Here is a 25,681-nt window from a genome sequence, read left to right as displayed (position 1 = left end):
TAATGTTGAGGTTAAGACTATATATATATATATATATATATATATATATATATATATATGATTCCATCTATATTAAGTTCAAACATGGCCAAATTAACTACACTGAATGCAGAATGGTAGTTACCTATGAAAAGAAAGGAAGAAGTAGTGATTGAGAGGGATAGAAAAGATTTTGTGGAGTGCTGACAATGATCAGTTTCTTGACTAAATAGTGGTTATTCAGATATTTGCTTTATGTTAATTTGAGCTGTGTATTTTGTTACTTTCCTGTGTGAAATATTTCACAACTTTGAAAAATGCTTATTTTCATGAAGTCCAATATAAAGGATATGAAAGCTCATTATAATAATACACAGGGTTGTTGTGACTGTCATCCATCCCTTTCATTCCTCAGCTCTGGATTCAAACTGTCTGGGTTCAATCGCAGCTCTGCCATTTACTGACTGAGTGACCTTGGGCAAGTATGTGCCTATATGCTCAACTATAAAATCAAAATGATGGTACCTGCTATTCAGTCATTCTGAGGACTGAAGAAGAAATACAAAGTGCTTAGAACACAGCCCAGCACTAAGTACTCTATAAATAAATAGTAGCTGCTGCTACTACCCTTCCTCTCTGGCCTCAGGGTATCTGCTTATGTATAGGGAGAATCGGAGGTTTTTCCACTAAGGGAAACTTCTGAAGAAAAAAATAATTTCCTTCTCTTGGAGCTCCTAGGTAGGCCAGAGGCAATATGCAGCCTTCTGCCATTAGTCAGATGTCCAGTTTGGCTCTCAACAATGGCCCAAGGGAAAGCAGAGAAAGAACAATTAGACAGGAACATTTTACCACCAAAAAAGATTTTTATTACAAAACAAATTCTAATAAAATCAGGCCTGGTCTTCAACCCCTCTTCTGGGTAGAGGCCCTGGGATGGAGCAGGGTAGGGAGATAGAAGGTGGAGGGCACTGAAAGAACAGAGCAGGCTGACCTCCCTTCATCAGTCTCAGCTGCTGCTCTCCTTTTATAAAGGACTAAAAGAGCTCTTCCAAAGGCCCTTGGGAGAGACACCATCCTTCCTGCCAGGAAGGACCACTGCTGTCACCAAACTGTTGGATCCAGGTCTCAGCTGACTCTTAGCAGAGGCCACCCAGGGTCACTCAGCCTGAGCGATGGCGTAGGAGAGCAGCCATAGCAGCAGGGGGGCCAGAATAAGGACAGCAAGCCAGACAGCAAAGCTGGCCAGGATGAGCCTCCGGGCCCGGGCCCCCCAGTGTACTGCCTCCTCGGACCGGCCTGCCTTATGCCGCTCTTCTGCCTGTGGGGGCAGGTTCTTGGTTAGGTTCTCCCCCTGTTTCTGCCCAAAATGGCCCATTGCCCCATTCCACTCCCCCTTCATAATAGCTCAAAGCCTCACACCCAAATATTTCACCTTCCTTTTCAGTTTTTCTCATGCCTAATCTACAAAATAGGGTACCCATCTTTTCAAGGTGGCCATTGTTAGCTCTCTAAATCACACATGGAAAAAGCACTTTTTTTTTTTTGGTACTGGGGATTGAACCTAGGGGTGCTTTACCACTGAGATACATCACCAGTACTTTTATAAATTTCAAGACAGGGTCTTAAATTGCCAAGGCTAGCCTCAAACTTTCGATCCTCTTGCCTCAGCCTCCAGAGTAGCTGAGATTATAGGTGTGAGCCTCTGCACCTGCCAGGAAAAGCACTTTTTTAATCCTTTCATTCCTTATTTTCTATTCATCTCAGATTCATTCAGAATTTGGAATTCTTGACTTTTTACTCATGTCCAGTCAAATTCCATTCTCATAGCCCAGTAGGCATCATCATTTTCACCATTAAGAATCATTTTCATAAATTTGCTCTAATGAAAGTCAGAAATTCTTATGGTAATAAAAATAGTGAGTGTTAAAATACATTTAGGGATGAGAATATTCCAGCATGATATTTAGCCTGAGTAGTAGCCTTTCAAAAGGTACATGTATGGTCTATAAGTGTAGCTCAATGGTAGACCATTGCCTAGGACATATAAGACCCCAAGTTCAATCCCCAGCACTGCAAAAAAAAAAAAAAAAAAAAAAAAAAAAGAAAAAACAAATGGTACATGGTACATCTGCAGGTGAGGCCCTCTCAAAGACCCCATTGTTTCTTCCAGACTCCTATAGATTGCTCTCATTATTGCTCAGCTGACCCTAGTCTTGCCCATTTCAATTTATCCACTACACAGGCCTTGAGAACCGATTTTTCTGAAACACAAATATTACCAAGCCACTCTCCTCTGCAAAAATCTTTAAATGGCTCCCCAGTACTTTCAAAATAAAGTCGAAATTCTTAAACATAGAATCTGAGGCCCCCAGGAATGTGGATCCTCTGGCTTCCTCTCTCACTATTCCTCACTGGATCTGCCATGCCGAACAAACAGTCCAGGCCTTTGTACACACTACTGCCTTTACCTGGAGTGACCTTTCATTCTTAACCACTCATCCTTTAGGGTTACTTTCCTATCACATCCCCTAGGCAGCCTTACCTACTCTGACACAGACACAGACACACAAAAACACAGACCCCTTCTGGCTCCCAGAATATCCTGTGCTTCCTCTATTACAATACTGATGAACTAAATTCTATTAATAATTATCCATTTTCACTGCCATCTTTTCATTAGACTATGGGTCCTTTGACAACAGGAACCATATCTTATTCTGGCACTAACCCAAACCCAAGTACCATTAGATATTTAGTAACTGTTCAGCCAATACAGACAGGTCAAATACACAAAACCATTGCCTTATACCCACTCCCCTGCTCCCATAGGAATTGCTTTCCTCACCTTGATGGCAAACACAAGAGCCATGACTCCCAGGCAAGAGCAGCCACAGATAATGCTAGTAGCTGCCAAGTAGCGGAGGCGGAGCCAGCAGCAGCGGATGGGGGATGGAGAATGAGCAGCTCCCGTGTTGCTCACCATGATCTCCACTGCCTTCTCCTCGTCCTCCATCACCTGTGGGCGATACAGTCAAGGTACTTGTAAGCCCAACACATGAGCTCCTGGCCTGGCTTGCTCTGACTCCACCCCTCAGAGAATGCTGTCCTCATGGCCTAGCCCAACTCTCAGGAATGCTGTCCTACTGGGAAATTCCTCTAGTGACTCAGAATAGGAGAGTAAATGTGTGGCTAGAATCCTTTTCCTTCAGCTTAAGATTCTAAGTCTCTGAAGGCAATCAAGTGTGAACATATTAGTGTTTTGACAAGTGGGGAGAAGCAAAATGACAAATGCATACCTAGAAGCAGAAGAAACAAAATCTTGAAAGCTTAAGGCTAAGTGATTTAAAACTGTACTTCAAAGGGTTCTAAAGTCACCTGAAGTTCCCCAGAGGCTGCCTCTGAGTATTGAGGAACCAGAGAGCAGGACCCTAAGCTCTGTACTCCACTTCAAGCAAGCTGCAATTTCACATGAAAAAAAAATTCTGGCTGGTTCTGGTCATACACACTGTAATCCTAGTTATTCCAGAGACTGGGACAAGAGGATCACAAATTTGAGGCAGTCTGGGAAAATCAGATTCTGTCTCAAAATAAAAAGACTGAAAAAGAGGGGTGGGGGGTGGTCTGGGGATGCAGCTCAGTGGTGGCATGCTTACTTAGCATGTGCTGTGCCCTAGTCCAATCCCCAGTACCAAAAAACAAAGCAAAACAAAACAAATACCACCTCACATCTGGGGATGGAAAAGGAAAAATTCACATTCCCCCCCACACACACAGCTGAAGAAACTGATAAAACCTTATTCCCCCAAATTGGGGCCTCCTTTTCTATGCCTCCTTGCCACCTCCTCTCTCCATTTTAACCCAAACCACACAACACAATCAGATTAACAGAGTCCAAATGACCTCATTATCCATACAGAAACCTGCATAATGATGACCTACTTACTCATTTCTCACCTCCCTATTTCTCAGGCCCTCAAAGCTCAAGCATCAACCACTTTTCCACCCTAATGTTCAATCATTCCCCTTTAGATGGGACAAAATGAAACCACCTGTAGTTCCACATAGTAACAAGACAAAAGGGTGAAAAAGCCAAGACAAGTAGAGAGCAATAAAATGATATGTCACAAAGCTGCAGGGGAATAGGTACTAAAGAAAAGTCAGATGAGGAAAACACAGATGCCAAGTCAGCAGCGGGAGAAGAACCCAAGGGGCCAAGGTGTCCAGATCAGAAATGTAAACATGAACAGGGGCTCTTACCTGGCTATAAGTCTTGAGGGACTGTGAGTTTCGGCTCCTGCCTCAGGTTTGATTTGGCTTGGGCGGTAGAGCTGACTCAGGGCTCCAAGCCAAGCCCAGGGGTGGGGTAGGGTGGCCAGCCACCATCTGAATAGCCCCAGGAGCTGGGAAGGGGGTGTGGCTGACTCAAACCAGTTTGGCTAGGAGGAGAGGAGGGGAGGGCCAGGGGTGAAGCAAGTGGAAGTAGGATACCTGCTTTTAAGTGAAAGGAAAGGAAGCACCTAAGCAAGAGGGTTAAAAGAAGGGAAAAGGTGAGGCATTGGAGAAAGCGGAGGGAAAGGCCAAGAGCCAAGGGGACAGAAGGGAGAGGAGAGAGGAAGTATGTCTGAGTGACTTAAACTGAGATATTTTTGGAAACACACCCTGCCAAATCAGATTTGCTTATCTTTCCTCCTCTTGAGGGTGTTTTCTGCCTCAAAGGTATACAATCCTGGTTTAGAGATCAGTTAAATATGAGGGTCTTCCCAAGAGCAAGAGTAGAAAAAATGATGCCCAAGTTCCCACCCAACCCTCCACCAGACCAGAAAATCAGAAGCCTCCTTACGCGGATGCTCGTACAGAAACTAAGTTTATTATTTTTTCTTCTTAAAAAAAAAAAAAAAAAAAGAAAAAAAAAAGAAAAAAAAAACTCATTGTAGAGAAGCCCCATCCCCCTTCCCCTAAGGGTGTGGGGCTGTGAAGATAGCTGGGGAATCAAGTACAAGGGGGTGGGGACAGACTATCTTGCCACCCTTAACACTGCCCAGCCATGTGGGGTGGAAGGGAAGGGGGATTGTGATGAGCCCCATTTCCATGACAACCAGTTGCCTACCCCCTACTTTGGTGGAAAGAAGGGAGAAGGCCCTTACATCTCCCTGGAGGCTTTCCCCCTCAAAAGACTTCAAGTAGTGGTTAACAGAGTCAGGCCTGGTCATGGAGGGAGAGCAGCCATGGTGGAAAGCCTAGGTGGAAGGGCAGCCCACTCACGTCTTGGCCTTTCGGCCTCTGTGACTAATGGTAGGGCCAGACAGGTGGGGAGGGGCACTGCTGCGCAAGATGCGCTGGTCCCCTTGGTTGGTGGTCCCAACAAGCCTGCGGGGGCCAGGCCGGCGCCGTGGGGTCCCATCCCCTTCTTCCTCCTCACCTGAGGCTTCAGCCTCAGACTCCTCTACTGAACCCTCAGGCCCCAGGGGACTTGGAGGCTGTAGACGGCTCCGCTTTGCCAGCCCAGGACCCCCACCAATTGGGGCCCCCGCCCGTTTGCGAGGCACCTTCTCAGTCTCTAGTGGGGGAACTAGAGACCCTGGACGCAGCCGGGTTGAGCGCAGTTTTGGGGCTAATGATACCACAGGAGGTGTCAATTCTAATCCGCCTGGCCCACTATCTACTAAATCCAGGTCATCCTGAATTACAGCCACTACCATGGACCCTTCACTTTTCCGTCCCCGCGTTCCCTCAGCTTCCAGCCGCAGGCGGGCCAGGCGGGTAAGGGGGCGGCTTCCATCCTCATCAGAAGAACTACCCTCACTCTCCCCGAGGCCCTGGGCTTGCCGACGCCTCCCCAATCCACAGCTCTCAAGGACAGAAGAGCTGTCACGGTCCAAAACAGGAAGTTGGCTGGGCCGAGGTGATGGTGGATTCTTGGGAGGTCGGCCCCGCTTTCGCTTGGGTGGGGATGTTGAAATGGTGACGGTGGTGACAGTGTTGGCGACAGTAGCAGTGGGACAGGATAAAAGTGGTAGGGGTGGTGGCAATGGTGGTGGTAGTGGGAGTGGCTGTGTCCGGCTCTCTAAATTGCCATCCCCTGGAGAGGACATCGTCCCAGGGATGGGCAAATCCCGTGCCTTAGGGGGCCGCCCACGCCTTCTTTTCTCCACAGGTGACAGGATGATGGGCTCTGGTCTGTGAATTGGTGGGGGTCCAAGAGGCTGGGGCCCAGGAATAAGCTGAGGCTCCAAGACAGGCTCTGCAACAATTAGGGTCTCAGCTCCAGGAACTGGGTCAGCCCCATTGGTTGTTCCCTTAGAGGTGGATGAGGGTGCCTCCTCCACCCCTCTCCCGGCATCTGCTGGAGACCTGTTCTTCTTGGGGGGCCTTCCCCTCCGACGTTTCACAGCAGGTGGAGTGATAGCAAGCAGTGCCCCTTCTCCATTCTCTGGGCTGCCCCCACGAGTCATTCCCAGCTCAATGTGACGACGAGCTATGAAGGGTGGCTGGGTTGGTGTAGGCAGTGAGGATGAGGGAGCAGCTTCACAGGGTCCACTGGTGGGAGGCGAGGATTCTGGCCCTGACAAGCTGCGAGTAGATGGGCTTCCTGGGCTGGCACTAGTCTCAGAGACCCCAGGTATTAGGGTGCTGGCAGTTCCCCGCTGCTGTCGCCTTCGCCTCACAAGTTCCTTTTCTTCCACCACAGTTATTAGCCGTCCTGGCAGCTTGCGAAGCACTTTGGGGCCTGGAGGTTGCCCTGAACGACCAGCCCCCTGACCCCTAATTTCTACATCAGCACTGGTGCGACGACGAGGGGGCCGGGCAGGTGAAGGACCCTCAGGAGAGGAGGTGGCTGAAGATGAGGCTGATGGGGCTGTGACCTCAGGTGCAGCAAGTTCTTGTGGCTTCTCTGGGCTTGAGGTTGGGGTCTGAACTTCTTCTACCAGCTCTTCCAAGTTCCTGTCAGCCTCCAGTGGCTCCTGAAGTGGCTCATCAGATGTTGCTGAAGGTGGGAGCTCCAGCCCATTGCTCTCTCTCAGACCCGAGGGCAACTCCTCACCATCAGGCAGCACTGTAAGGATGGTCCCCTCAGCAGAAGATGGTACCCCCTGCTCTTGACCATTGGGGATGCCGTCAGCCTCCAAGGTTGGGCTAGGTGCAGAAGGGATGAGAGGAAGGTTCTTCTCAGATACGGGCATGATCTCAACAGAAACTGGCAACAGATCCTTAGGGGGTACAAGAGGAAGCGGGGAGGTCTCAGAACTGGTCATGCCAGCCAGCTCCAGGGACTCCGTAGATGCTAATGCTTGTACACGGAGTTCTGCCTCAGGCCCCAAGCCCAAAGAGAGGTTGGTGACCGGGGAAGAGATGGGCACAGAAGGTGAACCAAGCAGGAGAGGAGAGGAAGGAGTTAAGAGAGAGGTTTGGATGGGTGGTGGGGTATGAGGTGGTGGAGAGGTGCAAGCAGGAGGAGGGGTACAGGCAGGGGAACAAGAGGGAGGAATCTGTGGAGGAGTTGGGGGAGAAGGCATGATATGGACAGGAAGAATGGCTATTGGATTAGGGGCTGAAATGGGTACTGGGACAGGGACTGGGACAGGGACTGGGGCAGGGACTGGGGCAGGGACTGGGGCAGGGACTGGGGCAGGAATTGCAGCAGGAGCTGAAGCTGGAGCAGGTCGAGGCCTAGGTGCTGGCCTGGGAACTCGCTCCCTGGCAGGGCTGCAGCGGGGGGGTGTGGAGGTATTGCGGGTATGATGGGTGGATGTGATAGGAGTGTGGTTTGCCCCTTGAGTTTCAGCCCGAGCTCCTCGAAGACGCTCACTGACACGAGTCCCTGGCCTCTCAGGGGCCTTGACCTTCTTACTGCGCCGGTGGCTGCCTCCACCAGTCCCACAGGAAATCTCATCCCCAGCCCCTGGCCCCTCCTCCTCTTCTTGGGGTAGGCGAAACACCTCTTCCTTGGCTTGGTCCAGGTCTTTGCGGGCAGCTTCCACTTGTTCCTACGAACAACAGAACCCAAGGGGGGTCAGCAGAAGGCAAGCAGAGCAAGGAATATATAGAAATCAGCAGGAAGTCTCAGCCCCCAGAGATACTTACTTCTGCCTGCTTAAGCTCCTCTCGGCTCACTTCCTCAAGTGAGGCCTCCAGAAATTTCATGGCATAACGCTCAATGGGGGTCAGCTGCAGGGAAGAGCAGAAGTGATGAACATAGGACCTGGGCTCTTGCACCCTTGTCTATTATCTTCAGGGAAGACAGATAAAAGGGTCCTGAGTCCAGGGGGGAAAGTTACGAAGGATGAAGGCAAGAACTAATGGGTCTGTTCAACACTGACCTGTTCTACAAGGGCAGCAATCTCCTGCTCAGCCCTGGACATCTCCTCATCCTCAGCCCCAGGCCGACCAGCCTCCTCTCCCTCACCAGCAAGAAAACCATCATTCTCATTAAATTCTGCAAGTTCAGCCACTTGTTCAGCCTTGGCCTGGGTGGCAGCACGGATATCCTCTTCATCCTCAGCCCGACACAATGCCTTTAAAGAGTGTACAGAGGAAAAATAAAAATAAAAAACATTAAGACTTAAAGAAGCTTACACCCTAGGAATTAATTGTGGCAAAAAATCTAAGGCCAGGTTTACACAAAACAATGTTCACAAAAGAATTCAACCATCTAGGACCACAAGAGTTACCAAAGCAACTCAATGGTTCATTTAAGATGGAATAGATTTTACTAGCTCTCCCACTAGGGAAAACAACTATTTTGGAGAGACTCTTAACTCTACTTTGTTTCCTTAGGTGTCAGCTTCAAAGTTGCCTAATCAAAGACAGACAAACAAGTAGTCACAGAAAGATCTATACAGCATTTTTCCCCCCCCTTTGATACTAGGGATTGAACCCAGGGTCACTTAACCATTGAGCCACACATCTCCAGCCTTTTTCTATATTTCGTTCAGAGACAGAATCTTACTGGATTGCTTAGGGCCTCACTAAATTGCTGAAGCTGGCTTTGAACTTGTGATCTTCCTGCCTCAGCCTTGTGAGCCACTGGGATTACTGGTGTGCACCACCGTGCCTGGCTTGAACAGCACTTTATGTGTGTGTATGTGGAGGGGTACTGGGATTGAACAGCCAGCCTTTTTTCTTTTTTTGGTACCAGGGATTGAATTCGGGCACTTGACCACTGAGCCACATCCCTAGCCCTATTTTTTTTTATTTAGAGACAGGGTCTCACTGAGTTGCTTAATGCCTCCCCATTGCAAAGGATGGCTTTGAACTCATGATCCTCCTGCTTTAGACTCTGGAGCTGTTGGGATTACAGGCATGCACCACTGGGCCTGGCTCCTTTTTAAAATTTTAAGACAGAGTCTCACTAAATTGTCCAGGCTGAACCCTCTGCTTCAGTCCCTGTAGCCATTAAGATTACAGGCACATGCCACCATGCCTGGCCAAACTCATTTTTTTTTTTTTTTTTTGCACTGGGATGCGTCAGGACAATATACTAAGCATATCTTTCCTTGCAATGAATATCTAAGGTAACCACTCCAAAAACCTCTGAGAGAATGAGCCCAGAGCATAGCCAGCAATGAAGGGAAGACACTTGGTAGGGAAAAAACACCTCCATGATGTTTTATATCTGTAATTCTTTAAATACTTATCTACATCTGGAGAGCTTTGAAAAACTAAAATGCTCAGATGCAACATCGCTAAGTTTTCAATTTAGTAAATTTTGAGTTAGGGCCCAGGAATAATTTTTAAATTTTGGCAGTGCTGGGGACTGAACCCACAGCTAGGCCATGTACTCTACCAATGAGCTACATCCCTAGCCCTCAAAAGCCTTCCCAGCCACATGCAATGGTGCACACTTATTAATTCCAGATACTCAGGAAGCTAAGACAGGAGGATCAGAAGCTTGATACCAGCCTGGCAACTTAGTGTAAACCTGTTTCAAAATAAAAAAAAAAAAAGGGTTGGGGATGGGGCTCAGTGGTAGAGCATTTGCCTAGCATGTGTGAGCCACTGGGTTCGATTCTCAGTACCACATAAAAATACATAAAAAAAAAAAATCCATTGGTAACTAAAAATACATTTTTTTAAAAAAGGAGGTAGGGTCGGGGATGTAGTCCAATGGTATAGTGCTCTATACTATTTTTTTTTTCCTTTTTTGGGTACCAGGGATTGAACTCAGGGGCACTTAACCACCAGCCACATCCCCAGTCCTATTTTGCACTAAACTTCGCTTTTGCTGAGGCTGCCTTTGAACTCATGATCCTCAGACCTCAGCCTCCAGAGCCACAGGGATTATAGGTGTGCGTTGCCACACCCAGCCAGATAAGAATTTTATTTAAAAACAAAAAAACCTTTCTAAGAGACTCTGTTATGCTTCAATGCTTAGAAAACAGAGTTTCACATCATATACAAGGTACTTCTTACATGCACTATATCACTTAATCCTAAAAGTTACTATTTCCTTCCCATTCACACTAGGTAGAAAGTAAGGCTCAAAAGAGTAATTTGTGATTTGGCTTAATAAATGCAATTAAGAAGCACTACCATTGAAGCAGGAAGATAGCTTGAGCCCAAAGTTAAGAACAGCTTGGGAAACACAGCAAGACTCCTATTTCAAAAATAAAAAAAGTGACAGCATTGCTGGAACACAAACCTAGGACTTAGAACTATAAATCCTGTTTTTTTTTTCCTTAGATAATGTGAACTTAATTAACTTAAAACTATCAAAGGCTGACTATAGTCTGGAAAGCAACAGAAACAATTCTTTCCCCCAAAGTCAATATACTTATAAAAGACAAGTTATACTTCAAGCCATAGCTCTATTTTAGGATTGCCCACTCTTTTTTCACCTGCTCCAGAATATGGGTTTGCTTGCTGGCCACAGTCTCCTCTTCCTCCTCGGGGGCAGAGGATACAGATGAGCCAGATGGCTCCTCTAGAGGCATATCAAACAGCTCTCGGATGGTCTGCTATTGGACAGAAGGAAAAGTGTCAGCCAATAGAATGCTAGTCCTAGGTCTACAACTGTGAGGCTGATAGCTCCCCAAAATATCAGAGGTGCCACTAGGTGAAAAGTAGTCTGTGAAGACCAAAGCAGCAACTCTTTAATAAGCAGGAGGAGTTCCTACTGGCAGAGCAATTTCTTCTGCTTATGCCTAAAGATCTTACTTTGTACCTGTTTAAAATAGGCTGTTGTGAAGTTGCCTCCCTCAATGGCCATGTCTCCCAACATTCTCTTCTGATTTGCCTTTTTTAGGATGTTTTCTTCCACTGTCCGTTCACTGATAAGTCTAGGAGATGGAGGCCAGGTATAAACAGCCAAACATATCAAAGTAACCCCCTCTCAGAAAAAAAAGTAAAGTAAGAGAAGACTAGGTAATACCTATAGATGTGGACATCTCGAGTCTGGCCAATCCGATGACAACGATCCTGGGCCTGAGCATCCATGGTGGGATTCCAGTCGCTGTCATAAAAAACAACAGTGTCTGCTCCTGTCAGGTTCACGCCCACACCCCCACTTCGAGTCGAAAGGATGAAGCAGAATATGCGTTTGTCTGCATTGAACCGTTCCATCAAGGCCTAGAGGGAAAGGAGAAAAAGATGATATTGGGAAACTTATCTCCCCCAAAATCTCTAAGGTTTAGGAGGGCCCCTTCTAGAAGCCCAAGGCTTAGGAAAAAGAGACAGATGCTGAAGAGCCTCTAAACGACTACAGATGCCTGGGTTACCTGTCTCTGTTCAACTCTAGTAGACCCATCCAGACGCAAGTAGAGGTGGCCATGGTAGGTGAGAAACTGCTCTAAAACATCCAGCATTCGGGTCATCTGGGTGAAGATGAGTACCCGGTGGCCCTCTGCCTTGAGCTGCCGCAACAGTGCTGCCAAGGTTTGCAACTTTCCTGAAGAAATATGAAGGGGTACAAGGAACTAGCTACAAGCTGGAATGGCAGAATACTCAAGGCTGTGGTTAAGAGGTAATCAAGGGTAGCCAGGTATGGTGGCATATGTCACCAGCTCAGGAGGAGGCACTAAGCTACCAACTATTCAGCCATATTCCCAGGCCTTTTTTAATATTTAGAGGCAGGGTCTTGCTGAGTTGCTCAAGGCCTTGCTAAGTTGCTAAAGCTGGCTTTGAACTCCCCGATCCTCCTGCCTCAGCCTCCCAAGGTGCTGGGATTACAAGCATGTGTCATTGCACCTGGCCAGTTTTACCACTTTTAACAAAGGCCTTCAATTCATCACTCTGGTTTCAAATGTTTAAAATGTGTTTAGGAAAATATTTATTGAGCTGGGCACGGTGGCACATGCCTGTAATATCAGCAGCTCAAGGCTAAGGCAAGAGGATCACAAGGTCAAAGCCAGCCTGGACAACTTAACAAGGCCCTAGGCAACTTAGTGAGACCCTGTCTCAAAAAAAAAAAAAAAAAACTTAATACCTATTTTTTAATGTGGTGCTGAGGATTGAACCCAGGGCCTCACATGTGCTAGATAGAGCACTCTACCACTGAGCTACAACCCAAGCCCAATAACATTTTTTTTTCAAAAGTTAAAAAAAATAAATAAAAAAGACTGGGGATGTGGCTCAGTGGTTAAGCACCCAAGTTCAATCCCTGGTACTCCACCACCCTCCCAAAAAACATTTATTGCACATATACGAATAAAAATTCTCTTTTTCTTACATTCTAAGATAAAGGAAACCTCCAAATACGTTCTTATAAAAATATCTCCAGATTTATGGCAGAAACTAATCACTATGGTTCAACAGCCATTTTTTTTGGAATAGAACCTGATAAACACTGTGGACACCTGGCAGAGATTCTTTGATCCCAGAGGTTGCAAGCCCCAATCCAACCACAGAAAATAAATCAGGATTGGTCTAAATAAACCATGGTTGTTCTTTGCTGTTCACCTTTGTCAGTGATTGCCCTGTTTACGTGGCTCAGTATGAACCATGTGTTATGAAGTAAAGTCACCTGACAGGGCCTTCCCCCTACTCCAAAAAAAAAAAAAAAAAAAAATTAGAAATAAGTGTTTTTATTTCAAACCCTTAATTTCTGTTTAGAGGACTGCTAAGCTACCTGGAGCAATAAAAGTCATCTCAATAACTTGAAGAAACAAGCAGAATAAAAAGATAAAAACCAAGGATGGTAGGCAAGGTAGAAAGATTAAAAGGTCCTAGGGTCAGTGAAGATAGTAAGCTGCTGAACCAAAAACACACCAACATTTCTCATTAAACAGTAAATGCTCCTGTAGTTAATTCACTCTTAGTTGATTTTTACTTGCAGTAAAATGCATTCTATCCAATACAAAGGTCCTTTCCTCTTCTCAAACCAAAATGAATTGTTATTTTTTATTTTGGTACTAGGAATTAAACCCAGGAGCACTAAGCTATATCCCCAATTCTTATTTTTGAGACAGGGTCTCACTAAGTTGCTAAGGCTGGCCTCAAACTTGTGATTCTCCTGCCTTAGTTTTCCCAAGTTGCTGGATTATAGGTGTATGCCAACCATACCTGGCAAATTATTTACCACCAAATACCTTTTCCCCATAAATTTAAAAACTATGCTATGTAGACTCACTCAATATTGGGTCCCAAATAATTTGTAAAATATGATAAATGTTCACAAAACAATCACTGTGAGCATAAATGAAATACCAGCACATACTTTCAAGGAAGTTAAATTCATGAATGCCATAAATCCAAAGAGCCTACAATTCTCCATTTTGCTTATAAGCATAATCTAAAAAACTGCCTATAATGTACAGAAATTCTGAGGGACATGTGTGGTAGTCCTCTGATGTAGTCCTGCTGTAAGAGGTCAACGGTCCTGCACTAGCCAATGAACTCACCGCAATCATATTGGATGAGTCTCAAGTCAGGGAACTGGGTGCGCATGTTACATACAATACGGTGCAAAGGACGAGCCCGGGGCCAGAGCTCACAGGCCAATTGCTCCTGGAAGGCTGCCTGCCGAGGAGCCAGCCAAGGAGGTGGGTGGCAGGCATGCAGGGAAGGGGGAGGTGCCTCCACAGGAGGCATGACAAAGATGAACCTGTGAAAAGGAAGAAGGCAAGGAGTGTAAAAAATGGGACTCTGAAAAATCTCAAAAGTTAGCACCTTCACCAGCCCTAACCTCTATATCCACTCCCCATTAGCACTTAGCCCTGCCAACCTCTCAATGATTTCTGACAGCTGGTCTAGTCGCTGCTGGGGAAACAGTACAGCCCGGTGGGCAGCCTCGGTATAAGTCCAAAAGGTGGGGTGGCTGGGGCCAGGAGAACGAGGGCCGATGGGGCTGGCAACAGGTTGGGGCAGGGTACAGAAATCCAGGACTTCAGTCCCATACACAGGTGCCAGGGCCCCATGAGCCTCACTAAGTTGGAAAATCCGTTCCAGGCGTTCAGACCTCTGCCGCTTCCGCTTTTCTTCCAGAGACTCCTAGGGATGGGAACAAAACCGAGAAAGTAATCAGTATCCTCAAGAGTTCATTAAAAAAAAATAAATAAAAATTACGGAAAACCTGATGGTTCTTCCCAAGTGGAAACAGAAACCATGAGATCCAAAAAGTTATACTATACTTTTGAAGTTATAAAAGCTGTTAATGACAAGTATTCCTTTCTTAATGTTACATAAATCTCTCTCTACAAAAGATAACTCATCTTCCCTTGTATGCTACCAAAGCAGAATGCCTGAATATTCAAAATTAAGATCTGAATATCCAACAGATTGTAACACGGATGATTTGTGAGAACTTTCCTATGTAACACTGAACTCAATTCATCTTCTTGTGGGTCCAAAACATTAGAAGGCTTCCTTGGGCTGGGGGTGTGGCTTAGTAGTGAAACACCTGCTTAGCATGTTCAATCCCAGCACTGAAAAAATAATAATAATAAAAAAAGCCTTGGGCTGGAGATATAGCCCAGGCCTCACATGCACATGGCCCTGGGTTCAATCCCCAGCACCATAAAAAAAAAAAAAAAAAAAAGAAGCCTTCTTCAAATCACTGACCCAGAAACAAACAGGTTTAATCAAATCCACAGCAGATTTTTGCCAAGAACCAGAATGAAATGGGGTAGGATAGAAACTGCTAACCATACATTCAGGAGAAGAAAAAAGGCATCCTAACAGTCACAAGACCTGTATGACTTTGATTCAATTTTTTTCATCTCTGTGGCTTCCAGTTTCACAGTCTATAAAACCACCTAATTCTCCTTTGTAAAAGCACTTACCAAATGTAAAAGCTTGTAGTTCTACATTTGCATAATTAATGTCTTCATTGAAACTATCAAGATCCACATAAAATGAACAGTATCTGTTCTTGAAAAAGCAGTGCAGTGCCCCAAATATTTCTTTCTGACTGCTATCTTAAGCTTTATTCCTTAGCTTGAGGAAGTGAGGAATAAAAAATGTCCTAATAGAGGGAAAAACAGTAGCAAAAGAAAATATTTGCAAACCAGACATTTGAAAGGGGACTTGCAACCAGAATATTAAAAGAATTTTTACAACTCAATATTAAGTCAAATTCCCTATTTAAAAATGCCAAAAGATCTGAATAGATATTTCTTGAAAGATACCAAATGGCCAAAAACCACATGAAAAGATGCTCAGCATTAGCCAACAGGGAAATGTAAATCAAAAACACAATGAGATTCCACTTCAAACCCATTAGGATGGCTGTAATTAAAAAAAAAAAAAGTAGATGTTGGTGAAAATGTGGAGAAATTGAAACTCTCAGACAACGGGTAACAATATCAAACAGTGTAGCCACTTTGGCAATTCCTCAAAACAGTTAAACAGTTACCATATAACTAGCAATTCTTTTCCTTAATCTATATCTAAGAAAAATTAAAAACCTATGTTCATACAAAAACTTGTACATGAAATAGTCATAGAAGCATTATTTAAAACAGCAAAACAAATAATCTGAAGTCTCCATCAAATTGATGAATGTATGCATAAAATGTAGTATATCCACACAAAGGGATATTATTCAACAATAAAAAGAAACAAAATACTAACATATGCAACAATACAGGTGACTCTCAAAAACATCATGCTAAGAAGTCATTCCAAAAGTGTATATATATAAGCCCAAAGGCAAACATAGAAAGAAATAATAAATCAATGGTCGTCTTGGGATTAGAGCAAGGGAGGGGTTGGGTGGCTAAGGGATGCAAAATCTCTTTCTGAAGAACCGTGGACCAGTGATAGAGTGCTTGTTTTGTTTTCGTGTACTGGAGACTGAACCCAAGGCCTCATGCATGCTAGTCAAGTGTGCTACCACTGAGCTACATCCCCAGCCCTGGCAGAGGGTTTGCCTAACATGCATGAGGTAATCTTGGGTTTAACTCCCAGTACAGGAGGGAGTTTGGGGGAAAGTTACATTCAAAGAACCAAGTGTGATAAATGTGCACCTGTAGTCCCAGTCACTAGGGAAACTGAGGAAGAGGGATCTCTTGAGCCCAGGAGTTCAAGGCTAGCCTGTGCAATGCAGTGAGACCCTTCCACAAAAAAATAAAAATAAATAAAACACATTCAAAGGGTAGGGATATAGCTCAGTGGTACAGCGCATGCTTAGCATGCATGAGGTCTTGGATTCAATCCCCAGCACCAAAAAGACAAAGGAAAAAAAAAGAGCAAGCAACAACCAAACCTCTACCACTTGGTCCTTACTCACCACTGAGAATGGTAGGACATGAATTAACATTCCCACTTTACAGATAAGGGTACAAACCCAAGAAAGAGTAGCACTTGCTACATTAACACTAGGCTTTCTAATTTACCAGGTTAAAAGTGACATTATTCTGTTCTATCCAATTTACCAACACATCAAAGAAAACCAATTTTCTATTTGTTTATCTGGGAAAATAAACTTACCAGATAGAAAGGGGACCGAGGTGGTGGGGGGGGCTGACGTCGAGGTCGGGGGCCACTGAACGAGGTAGCAGTGGAGGGAGGACTGGGGGGACCAGAGCGCAATGTCAGTGTGTCAGGCTCATCCTTGGGAACAGGCAGCCGGTTTACCATGGTGACAGGCAAGGAAGCGGCACCAGATGCCGAAACCACAAGGGAAGATGCCTGGGAAGCTGGGGCCTGTGTTGAGGCCGGGGCCAGCGCCAGGGTCTGAGTTGCAGCTGGACCCAGGGTGGGCACAGGAACTGGGGCAGGGCTCAAAGTCAGTGTCTGCACTGAAGCTGGGGCCAGGAGTGGAGCAGATGATGTTGCTGGAGCCAAAGTCAGCGTGTGGGCTGGGGCCAGGCCCATCGGAGAAGCTGGAGCCAGAGAAAACGTTTGAGTTGAACCCAATGGTGTTCCTGGTGCCAAAGGCAGTGTCTGGGCTGGAGTAGGTACCAGGGATGATGCTGGAGTCAATGATAATGTCTGGGCTGGAAAGGGCCCTTGAAGGTTCCCTGTTCCTAAAGAGTGTGTCTGAGATGGAGACGAGCCACCCAGAGTGGATGCTAAAGCTGGGGCTAGAGCCAGTGTCTGTGTAGAAGCCAGGCTTGAGAGAGGTGATGGAACGGGGGCTGGTACCATAGTTTGAGTTGATGATGAAGCCAACACAGAAGGTGGAGCTGGCACCAGTGAGGATGAGACTAATGGGGTTCCTGGCGTTGGTGTTGGAGCCATAACTGGAACTGGAGTCTGCGATGGAGCCAGGACCGGAGCAGTACCTGGTGATGGAGCCAGGACTGGAAGAGGAGCCAGAGAAGGAGTTGGAGGACCCAGGATTGCTGTCTGTGGAGCCACCATAGGAGCCAGAGTAGTGGCTAAAGCCTGAGATGCAGAAGGTGCTGGAGCCAGAAGGGAAGCCTGAGCAGGAGCTGGATTTGGCGCAGTCGAAAAGGGATTGGCCAGAGCTGAAGCTGGCACCAGGACAGGGGAACATGCTGGGGCCACGGATGAGTTTAACCCTGGAACATGTGAAGAGGTGGGAGCCAACAACAAAGGGTGACCAGGTGTCTGAGGTGGGGACAGGGCTGGAGTTGTAGCCAAACCTAGAGTCAAGGCTGATGCTGTTGGGGAAGTCCCAGCTGGTGCCAAAGAGGGAGGTCCAGGAGACACTGAAACAACGGGTGCCAGTGCTGGAGTCACATTGGTCAGGAGAGCTGGGCCTGAAGCCGAAACAGGCAAGGGGGCTGAAATGGGGATGGTTAGTGGAGTTGAGGCTGAGGTGGGAAGCGTGGTAGGAACAGAGATGGGGAGTGAAGATGACAGTGGAACTGAAACTGTAGAGGGCACAGGACTAGCTAGGGGAGAGGAGTTGGGAATTGGCATTGGAGAAGAGGCTGGCCCAGGAAGTGAGGATGGCACATGGAGAGAAGAAGAGATGGTCATGGGAGCAGCTCCGGGTGCTGAAGCTGTGGAGACAGAGGACAAGTTAGCTCTAAAATTACTTTCCTGATCTCTTACCCCAAACTTAACCTATTTCCCAGAAGGCCACCACTCCCACAACATAACACCAAAAATTAAAAGAACAGGACAACTTTATTTCCTCTCCTTCAAAAGGCAATAAATTTATCTTGAAATTAAGTTAGGGCTTGGGCAGCCCACTTTGGAGCCCAGTGCAAATTAAGATAGCATGCTGACAACAAGGGGCTCTGTTGTGACCAAGAAACCTTCAAGACCACCCCATCGCATCTCTATTCCTAGCATCAGTAATCTGGACTCACCACTGACATCAGGCGAAGGACTGTGGACCAGCTTGAGAAGGGGCCTCACCAGAGTGGGCGCAGGTATGGGGGCCCGGGCAGAACCCAGGGTAGGTGTGGATAGCCGACCAGGGCTTAATGTGGGGCGTGGAGTCAATGCAGCTTGAAGCCCAGAACTCGCAGGCCTGGGTGCTGGTGCCAGTGGTGGAACAGGAGTCAGTCCATCCCTAGGGGCCTGTCTCACTACGATCTTCACCACGCCTGTGTTATTCACCATGGATGGTGGCACTGCAAGAGGAAGCTACATTGAGAGGAAGGTAGAAAAAACACAAGAGACCCAAAGGATGGAAGAAGTCCCCAAAAGGGGCAGGAGAGGGTGGCAGACAGATACTAAAGATGCTGGCAAGGGAAAACAACAAGGGAAGGCTGGACAGACAATAGCCCAGGACATGTCTGGAAGGACCAAGGCCAGTAAGGGCTAAGTAAGAAGGCCAGGAGCCTCACCCTGGTTAGCAGCAAGCGGAAGGCTGAGGCCAGTGGGGGCAGGGGTGGTGCTGGGGGTCGAAGAAGGCAGCACAGAGACAGGGGTGGGGCCAGGGGTCGGGGCCACGGCCTGGATGAGGGCCACATGGGCAGGCTGGCTGATGAGGTGGTGCTGCCCCCCTGCTGACACCAAGTGCACCACATTCCCTGGGTTAAGGGAAAAGAGAAAGAGAGAGAAGCAGCTATCAGGAGGGCCGAGGCAAGAGCAAGAAAGGGAAAAAACAGGGAATTAAGTCTTTAGAAGGACCTTTTTCCTATTTTTAATCAAAAGACCCCTTTTCCAACCATTCCCCTTGGCCCCACCAACTAAAAGCTAGAAAAAGAAACATAAAGGCTGACATCTAAAAAGAGCCACAAAAACAAGGGACAGAGAAGAGAAGGAAAAGGGCAGGACAGGGGGTGGGTTTTACCTACTTTGCAGCGGGCGGGGCTGCCCCACAGCAAGCTGGCGCACCTGGGCACCAGTCAAAGTGAGCTTGTTGCCCTGGATTTGGAAGGTGAGAGGTTTGCTTCCCCCAGCACTTGCCACTGGACGTTGTGCCAGTGAAGCCAACTGCCCAATGCTGACAACTTCACCTGCTACAAATAGAGAAGGTCATATTGTTCACAGGGTTCACATTGTTCAACATCATTTCTCAGAACCCCCTAAAGCACATACACAAATAAGTCTCTAATTTCTCCACAATTTACCATTCCAAACAACCGAAGCCCCCACTTACAGCCTTTCTGTTTTTGAGGTACTGATTCTTCCAATCCCACTTATTTGGTTAACAATTTTCTTTATATTCTCTAATGGCACACTATCAAGACTGAATTGATCATGTCCTTTTACCCTCAGTTTTTGTTGTTTTTTTGCATTTTGTTTTGCAGTGCTGTGGATTAAAGGGCCTTGTGCCTTAGGTACACTAATCAAGTATTCTATCAATGAACTATACCGCTAGCCCCACAAATACTTTATTGGTAGGCTTATCACTATTTACCTACCCATGGTCACCACCCCGACCAGATGTAAACTCTTTAAGGAGTCTTACTCATGATTTACCAGTGTCTGACAAAATACCTAACATATCTTTTATTATCTCATTCCCTCAAATATAAATCTTCCTCCCATCTCAAGTCCCTCACCACCAGAGTCCTAGGAACTTACAGGGCAGACGGGCCTGCATATCAGGAGACAGGATCAGGCGCTGTGGTGCAGGATTTGGAGCTGGCACTGATGTGGTGGTAGCAGTCGCCGTAGTGGTAGAGGTGGTTGTTGCAGCAGCAGGAGAGAAGGTATAGCCTGGCGGCACTGTAAGGGGCTTCAACAGGCTGGAGGAGCCTGGGGGTGGCACGGGGCTCAGACGAACTGGGGCAGGTGGGGCCGGCTTCAGGGACAGGGTTGGTGTGGGAGGCCGTGAAGTCCCACTCAGGACTCCCAAGGGGGATGGCAACACTGTAGATACAAACCAAATACCTGTCAGACATATCCTGACTAAAGCCTTAGCCTGGTCCCAGAAGCCTCCATACTTCCCCTTTTAGCCTATGAAATACCATACCCACTTCTTCCCAACCAGGTCCTCAAACTCATTGTATTACTTCTTCCCTAGTCAGAACAATCTTCCTGAAGTACCATTCCACTCATAACCCTTGGCTCCCCTTCAACTCACCCTGGGGGAGAGGACCACTGTTTGGCTGCAGGGGAGGCAAAAGAACAGGTCCAGGGGGTCGGGATGCAGGAACAAGCGGGGGTCCAGCAGGTGAGGCTGACATCATCAGTGGTGCTGGCAGTACTGGGGGGGTTGGGCCAGGGGGAGGCTGGGCTGAGAACTCGGGGCCTGGAGGGGGTCGGACTGGGACAGGGCCAAGGGGCGTCCGTGGGCTGTTCACCACCACCACCGTGCGGCCTTCTTGCTTGGGCACTGGCTGCAGCATCCTATGAGGAAAAATCAAGGGGGTGGGTCGAGAGGGGGAAAAAGAAATAGCAAAAGAAAGGAAGAAAGATGAGGCAGAAAGATTATAAGAGCAAAGAGGGGAAAGAAAAAGAGACCCAAAGAAGAACAAGGGAAAGAAATCCAAAATGATCAGAAAGCAGCAAGCAAAGACAGAGGGCCAACAAAAATATCAGTGACAAACATAGGAACCACTCCCAGAACCCTCTTCTAGTTATTTTCTTCCCCAATCCCTCCATAATACTTTATTCTTTTCCCATATAAACATTCTAGCCTAGTCTCCAACACTTCTTTTCTATCCCAAACCCCTCCAGCCAGCTGTAGTCACTTTTTCTAAGAATCCATCCCCTTATTTCTTAGTCCTGGTACCTGTTGACCTTCATCTTGACTGGCTTGGGCCGGGGAGGAGGGTCAGGAGCAGTGGCCACCTCTAGCAGTACTCGGCGAGAGAGGCGGTGCCGGGGCAGAAACGTATCAGCTTCATATCGAGAAACACGACCCTCCAGGCCAATAAGGTCAAACCGACCCATATCTATCCGCTGCCACAAAAAGGAACACAAAACATGGTGTCAAAGGGACCAATTTGGCCATGATTTCTTGGATATGACATCAAAAGCACATGCAACAAAAGAATAAACTGATAGGCTATATCAAAATGTAAAACTTTTGTGCACTGGTGGATGGCATCAACAGAATGAAATAGCAACCCATGGACTGGAATGATATCTGCAAATCATAGATCCAAATTGAGTCATTTTCCAAAGAACACAAAGAATAATAACAACAACAACGACAAAAATAAATAAATAAATAACCTGGTTTGAAAACAATCAGTAAAGGTCCTGAACAGACATTTCTCCAAAGACGACATATAAATGGCCAATAAACACAAGAAGATACTGAAAACCAATAATCATTAAGAAAATGCTAATAAAAAACACAATGAAATACTATTTCACGCACACTAACATAGTCATTATCAAAAATATCCTTTGGGGCTGGGATTGTAGCTCAATTGAAGACTGCTTGCCCAGCATGTGTGAGACACTGGGTTCGATCTTCAGCTTCACATTAAAAATAAGTGAAATGGGGCTGGTATTGTGGCTCAACGGTAGAGTGCTTGCCTCACATGTGTGAGGCACTGGGTTCAATCCTCAGCACCACATAAAAAAAGTAAAATCAACAAAATAAAGATATTTGTTAAAAAAAAAAATAATAAGTGAAATAAGGTATTGTGTCCATAAATTAGAACTCTTTTTTTTTTTTTTTAATTGCAGGAATTGAACCCAGAGATACTTAACCACTGAGCCACATCTCCATCAGTTTGTTTTTTGTTGTTGTTGTTGCTGTTTGAAACAGGGTCTTGCTGAGTTGCTAAGAGCCTCACTAAACTGCTGAGGCTGGCTTTGAACTTGTGGTCCTCTTGCCTCAGCCTCCCAAGCCACTGGGATTACAGGCATGCGCCATAGAACTCTTGTACACCACTGGTGGGAATGTAAAATGTCCAGTTGCTATAAAAAAACATTAAGGGAATTTCTCAATAAATAAATAAATAAAATTTTTTAAAAATCAGAAATAGAATCACCATATGATATAGTAATTCTACTTTTGGTCATATGTCCTCAAAAAATTGAAAGCAGGGACGTGTGCACCTATAATCATAATAGCATTATTCACAAGTCAAAAGGTTCAAACAATCCAAGTGTTCATTAAGAAATAAACAGATAAACATGTACTATAGTCACACAACGGAATATTATGTATTCTTTAAAGAAAAATTTTACACATTACAACATGGATGAACCTTGAAGATGTCATGCCAAGTAAACAAGCTGCCAAGAACGAGTACTTTATAATTCCCAAACACCCTGACTAGTCAAATTCATAGAAACAGAGAATAGAATGTTGGATGCCAGAGGCTGGGAAGAGGAAAGGGACTGTAATTGTTTAACAAGTATGGAGTATTTTAATTTGGGAAAATCAAAGAAATGGATGGTGGTGATAACTGCACAACAATGTAAATGTACTGAATGCCACTGAAACATATTACTTAAAACGGAAAAGACAGTAAATTCTATTAAATGTATTTCATCACAGCAACAAAAAAAATTGGGAGGAGGAAATGTGTTAAAAAGTGGAAAGGAGTACGAAAAATAAAACATCTACAAAACATCTATAAGTATGCCAGTACTACAGGTCCTGGCACTTCCAAAAATATTAATTCAATTCTCAAACACACTGCAACATAGTAGGCCTTACAATCTCTGTTTTGAAAGGTAAAAAAAAACCCAGACACAGAGGTTAATAAATTTGCCAAAAGTCACATGGCTAGAAAACAATGAAGTGAGGGTAATGAAGGAATAAGTAAGGATACAAAGGTCAGACTCCAAAGAAAAGAGGTCTGGGACTGAGGTAAGGGCCAACCACCTTGGGGGCAACTACTTACCTGGAGCGGGTGGACATCAGTGGCCCTTAGCACCAGAGAAGCGGTGCTGAAGCAGATACCTGGGGTGATGAAGGGAGAGGTAACAGGTCGAGGGTCAAATAGATTTGGATGATTGCAGACTTTTCGCAGCTGCATCAAAATGTTGATGACGCTCATGAAATGGCCTGTGGCTAGTGTCTCCTTAGTTCTGGAGAGAAGAAAAATAAATGGGACATTCTGACAGCCATCTGCACTCCAATCCAGGGTCCCAGGGCTCACCCTCAGTCCTCCCTTACGTGGTCTGTGCCATGAAGTCATCATAAAGACATCGCTGACGCTTGGAGAGTCGGCAGCGGATAACATGCTCATACTTTTTGGGCATCTGCTTCTCGACATCCACCTTAACTCGGCGCAGCAAGAAAGGTCGTAAAACCTAAAGCAAATAAGCAGGAGGCTGACACGAGACAGTGGGTACTAAGCTCCAGCCTAGCCCCTCTAGCTGGGTCTTGGCCCCATGCCAGGTGAGTGCTGACTTAACCAGCTAACTATCATGGAGTCATGCAGTATGCCAGATACCAATCAGATAAGAATAAATTAGAAGTAAGCCCTCTTCTCAAGAAACTCATTATCCACTGAGGAGACAAAGATAACCATACCAAAACAAAGATACATGAGGAAGCAGTGAGAACCAACCAACCCTACACAAGAGATGACTCAAACTACATTTCAAGGAGTGACTGTAAGTTTACGAGATTACAAAAATAAATCCAGGAGAGAAACTGAGAATAAATATTGTGGCTTTGGGGCTGGGAGTATAGCTCATTGGCAGAGTCTGTACTTAGCATGCATGAGGCACCAAGTTCAAACCTCAGCACCAAAACTAAAGCAGAATAGAAAAAACAAATCTTTAATCTCAGTATATAAAAAAGTTCATAGAGAACACAATCTTCCATATCTCTAGTGACATGGAGAAGTAAAGGAAGAAAGGGAAATGAAGTGTAGTAGTTAAGGAAGATTTCCGGATTTCTAGCTTGGTTTATAAAACAGTGTAACTGACCAAGAAATTATTTGGGGCTGGGGATGTGGCTCAAGTGGTAGCGTGCTCGCCTGGCATGCATGAGATACTGGATTCAATCCTCAGCCCCACGAAAAGATTAAAAATAAAGATATTGTGTCCACCTAAAACTAAAAAGTAAGTATTTATTTTTTTTTTAGATCTTTATGTTTTAGAAGTAGTTGGACACTATACCTTTATTTTGTTTATTTATTTTTATGTGATGCTGAGGACCGAACCCAGGGCCTCACACGTGCTAGACGAGCTCTCTACCGCTGAGCCACAATCCCAGCCCTAAAAAATAAATATTAAAAAAAAGAAAGAAAAAGAAATTATTAGCAATATTTGGCTAAGAAATAACAAGATGTAAAGGCCACAGATATTTGGCTGAGAAAAGAGTGAATTCAAGAGAAACTTTCTGGGTTGTAGATGTAGCTCAGTGACAAAGTATCTGCCTCTTTCACAAGACCCTCAGTTTTTATCTCCCAGCACCAAAACACTCTCCCCCACAAAGGAACTTTTAATTAAAGATAGAAATTAAAATTTAGGTCAATGATCTAGAAACCCAAGGTGTTGTAATTGAAGAATTATTATTACATAGCCTTAGGAATGGTAATGCATATGAGATATACAGACTGAAAAGAAAATTAAGGACCAGAATGTTGAAAGACATTGTTCAAAAGGTGGGAAAAAGAGGAGGAACCACGGACAACAGAACAAGAAAGAAAACATGAATGAATAAATAATGAGAATGAAAGAACACACACCAAAAACACAAGGTTGAGGAAACCCAGTGAAGAGAAATCCAATCAGGGGCCTGATTAATAGTATCATTTTTTTCTTTTTTTTTTTTAATGTATTTTTTTAGTTGTTTATGGACCTTTTTTTAATTTATTTGTATTTGATGATGAGAATGAACCCAGTGGCTCACCCATGCTAGGCAAGCGCATTACCAATGAGCCACAACCCCAGCCCCAACAGGATCATTTCATTCAAACAAAGTAAGGACAAAAACATCCCCACTCAAAACAAGTAGAATGATGACTCAAGTGAAGTCACTCTATTTAACAATGGGTGAGTCACTAGCATATTACTGCTTGACAAGTAAGTT

The 25,681-nt window shown here is 45.5% G+C and overlaps 2 protein-coding genes across 5 annotated transcripts in view; both read right to left on the bottom strand.

The window, feature by feature from the left end:
• Positions 1–865: 865 nt before the first annotated feature.
• Positions 866–4,646, bottom strand: Tmem265 (transmembrane protein 265). Of its 2 annotated transcripts, XM_076840742.2 has the most exons (3): positions 4,237–4,646; positions 2,825–2,995; positions 866–1,297 (listed from the first exon to the last, which is right to left on the bottom strand). In XM_076840742.2, the coding sequence occupies exons 2-3, from the start codon at positions 2,990–2,992 to the stop codon at positions 1,136–1,138; spliced, it is 330 nt and encodes a 109-aa protein (XP_076696857.1). In that variant the 5' UTR covers positions 2,993–2,995; positions 4,237–4,646; the 3' UTR covers positions 866–1,135. The 2 variants fall into 2 exon arrangements, with proteins under 2 accessions (XP_076696857.1, XP_076696858.1); XM_076840743.2 differs by having other exon boundaries at positions 2,825–4,646.
• A 139-nt stretch (positions 4,647–4,785) lies between these two features.
• Positions 4,786–25,681, bottom strand: part of Srcap (Snf2 related CREBBP activator protein) — a 34,318-nt gene continuing 13,422 nt past the window's right edge. For 2 of the 3 annotated variants that reach the window (XM_076840739.2, XM_076840740.2), the window contains exons 17-34: positions 23,813–23,949; positions 23,538–23,724; positions 21,461–21,630; positions 20,810–21,075; positions 20,308–20,595; positions 19,575–19,739; positions 19,122–19,307; positions 18,639–18,905; positions 16,843–18,326; positions 14,138–14,403; positions 13,815–14,017; positions 11,694–11,863; positions 11,348–11,544; positions 11,141–11,255; positions 10,815–10,934; positions 8,298–8,492; positions 8,062–8,145; positions 4,786–7,964 (exon numbers count right to left, since the gene is read on the bottom strand). In XM_076840739.2, the coding sequence (XP_076696854.2) occupies positions 5,238–7,964; positions 8,062–8,145; positions 8,298–8,492; positions 10,815–10,934; positions 11,141–11,255; positions 11,348–11,544; positions 11,694–11,863; positions 13,815–14,017; positions 14,138–14,403; positions 16,843–18,326; positions 18,639–18,905; positions 19,122–19,307; positions 19,575–19,739; positions 20,308–20,595; positions 20,810–21,075; positions 21,461–21,630; positions 23,538–23,724; positions 23,813–23,949 (7,227 nt within the window). In that variant the 3' untranslated portion in view covers positions 4,786–5,237. The remainder of the gene's footprint in view (positions 7,965–8,061; positions 8,146–8,297; positions 8,493–10,814; positions 10,935–11,140; positions 11,256–11,347; positions 11,545–11,693; positions 11,864–13,814; positions 14,018–14,137; positions 14,404–16,842; positions 18,327–18,638; positions 18,906–19,121; positions 19,308–19,574; positions 19,740–20,307; positions 20,596–20,809; positions 21,076–21,460; positions 21,631–23,537; positions 23,725–23,812; positions 23,950–25,681) is intronic. The other variant, XM_076840741.2, reaches the window with a different exon arrangement.

This window comes from Callospermophilus lateralis, chromosome 19 (assembly GCF_048772815.1).
Source record: "Callospermophilus lateralis isolate mCalLat2 chromosome 19, mCalLat2.hap1, whole genome shotgun sequence".
In the NCBI taxonomy this organism is placed as follows: domain Eukaryota; kingdom Metazoa; phylum Chordata; class Mammalia; order Rodentia; family Sciuridae; genus Callospermophilus; species Callospermophilus lateralis.
The sequence above is the reverse complement of the archived record's forward strand: the minus strand, read 5'-3'. Positions and strand labels throughout refer to the sequence as shown.

Bases quoted from the DNA above. Each gene is read 5' to 3' on its own strand.
- Tmem265 (XM_076840743.2), bottom strand. From the start codon at position 2,992: ATGGAGGACGAGGAGAAGGCAGTGGAGATCATGGTGAGCAACACGGGA. The intron at 1,298-2,824 runs GTGAGGAAAGCA...CTGCCCCCACAG, and splicing joins CTCTTGTGTTTGCCATCAAG to GCAGAAGAGCGGCATAAGGC.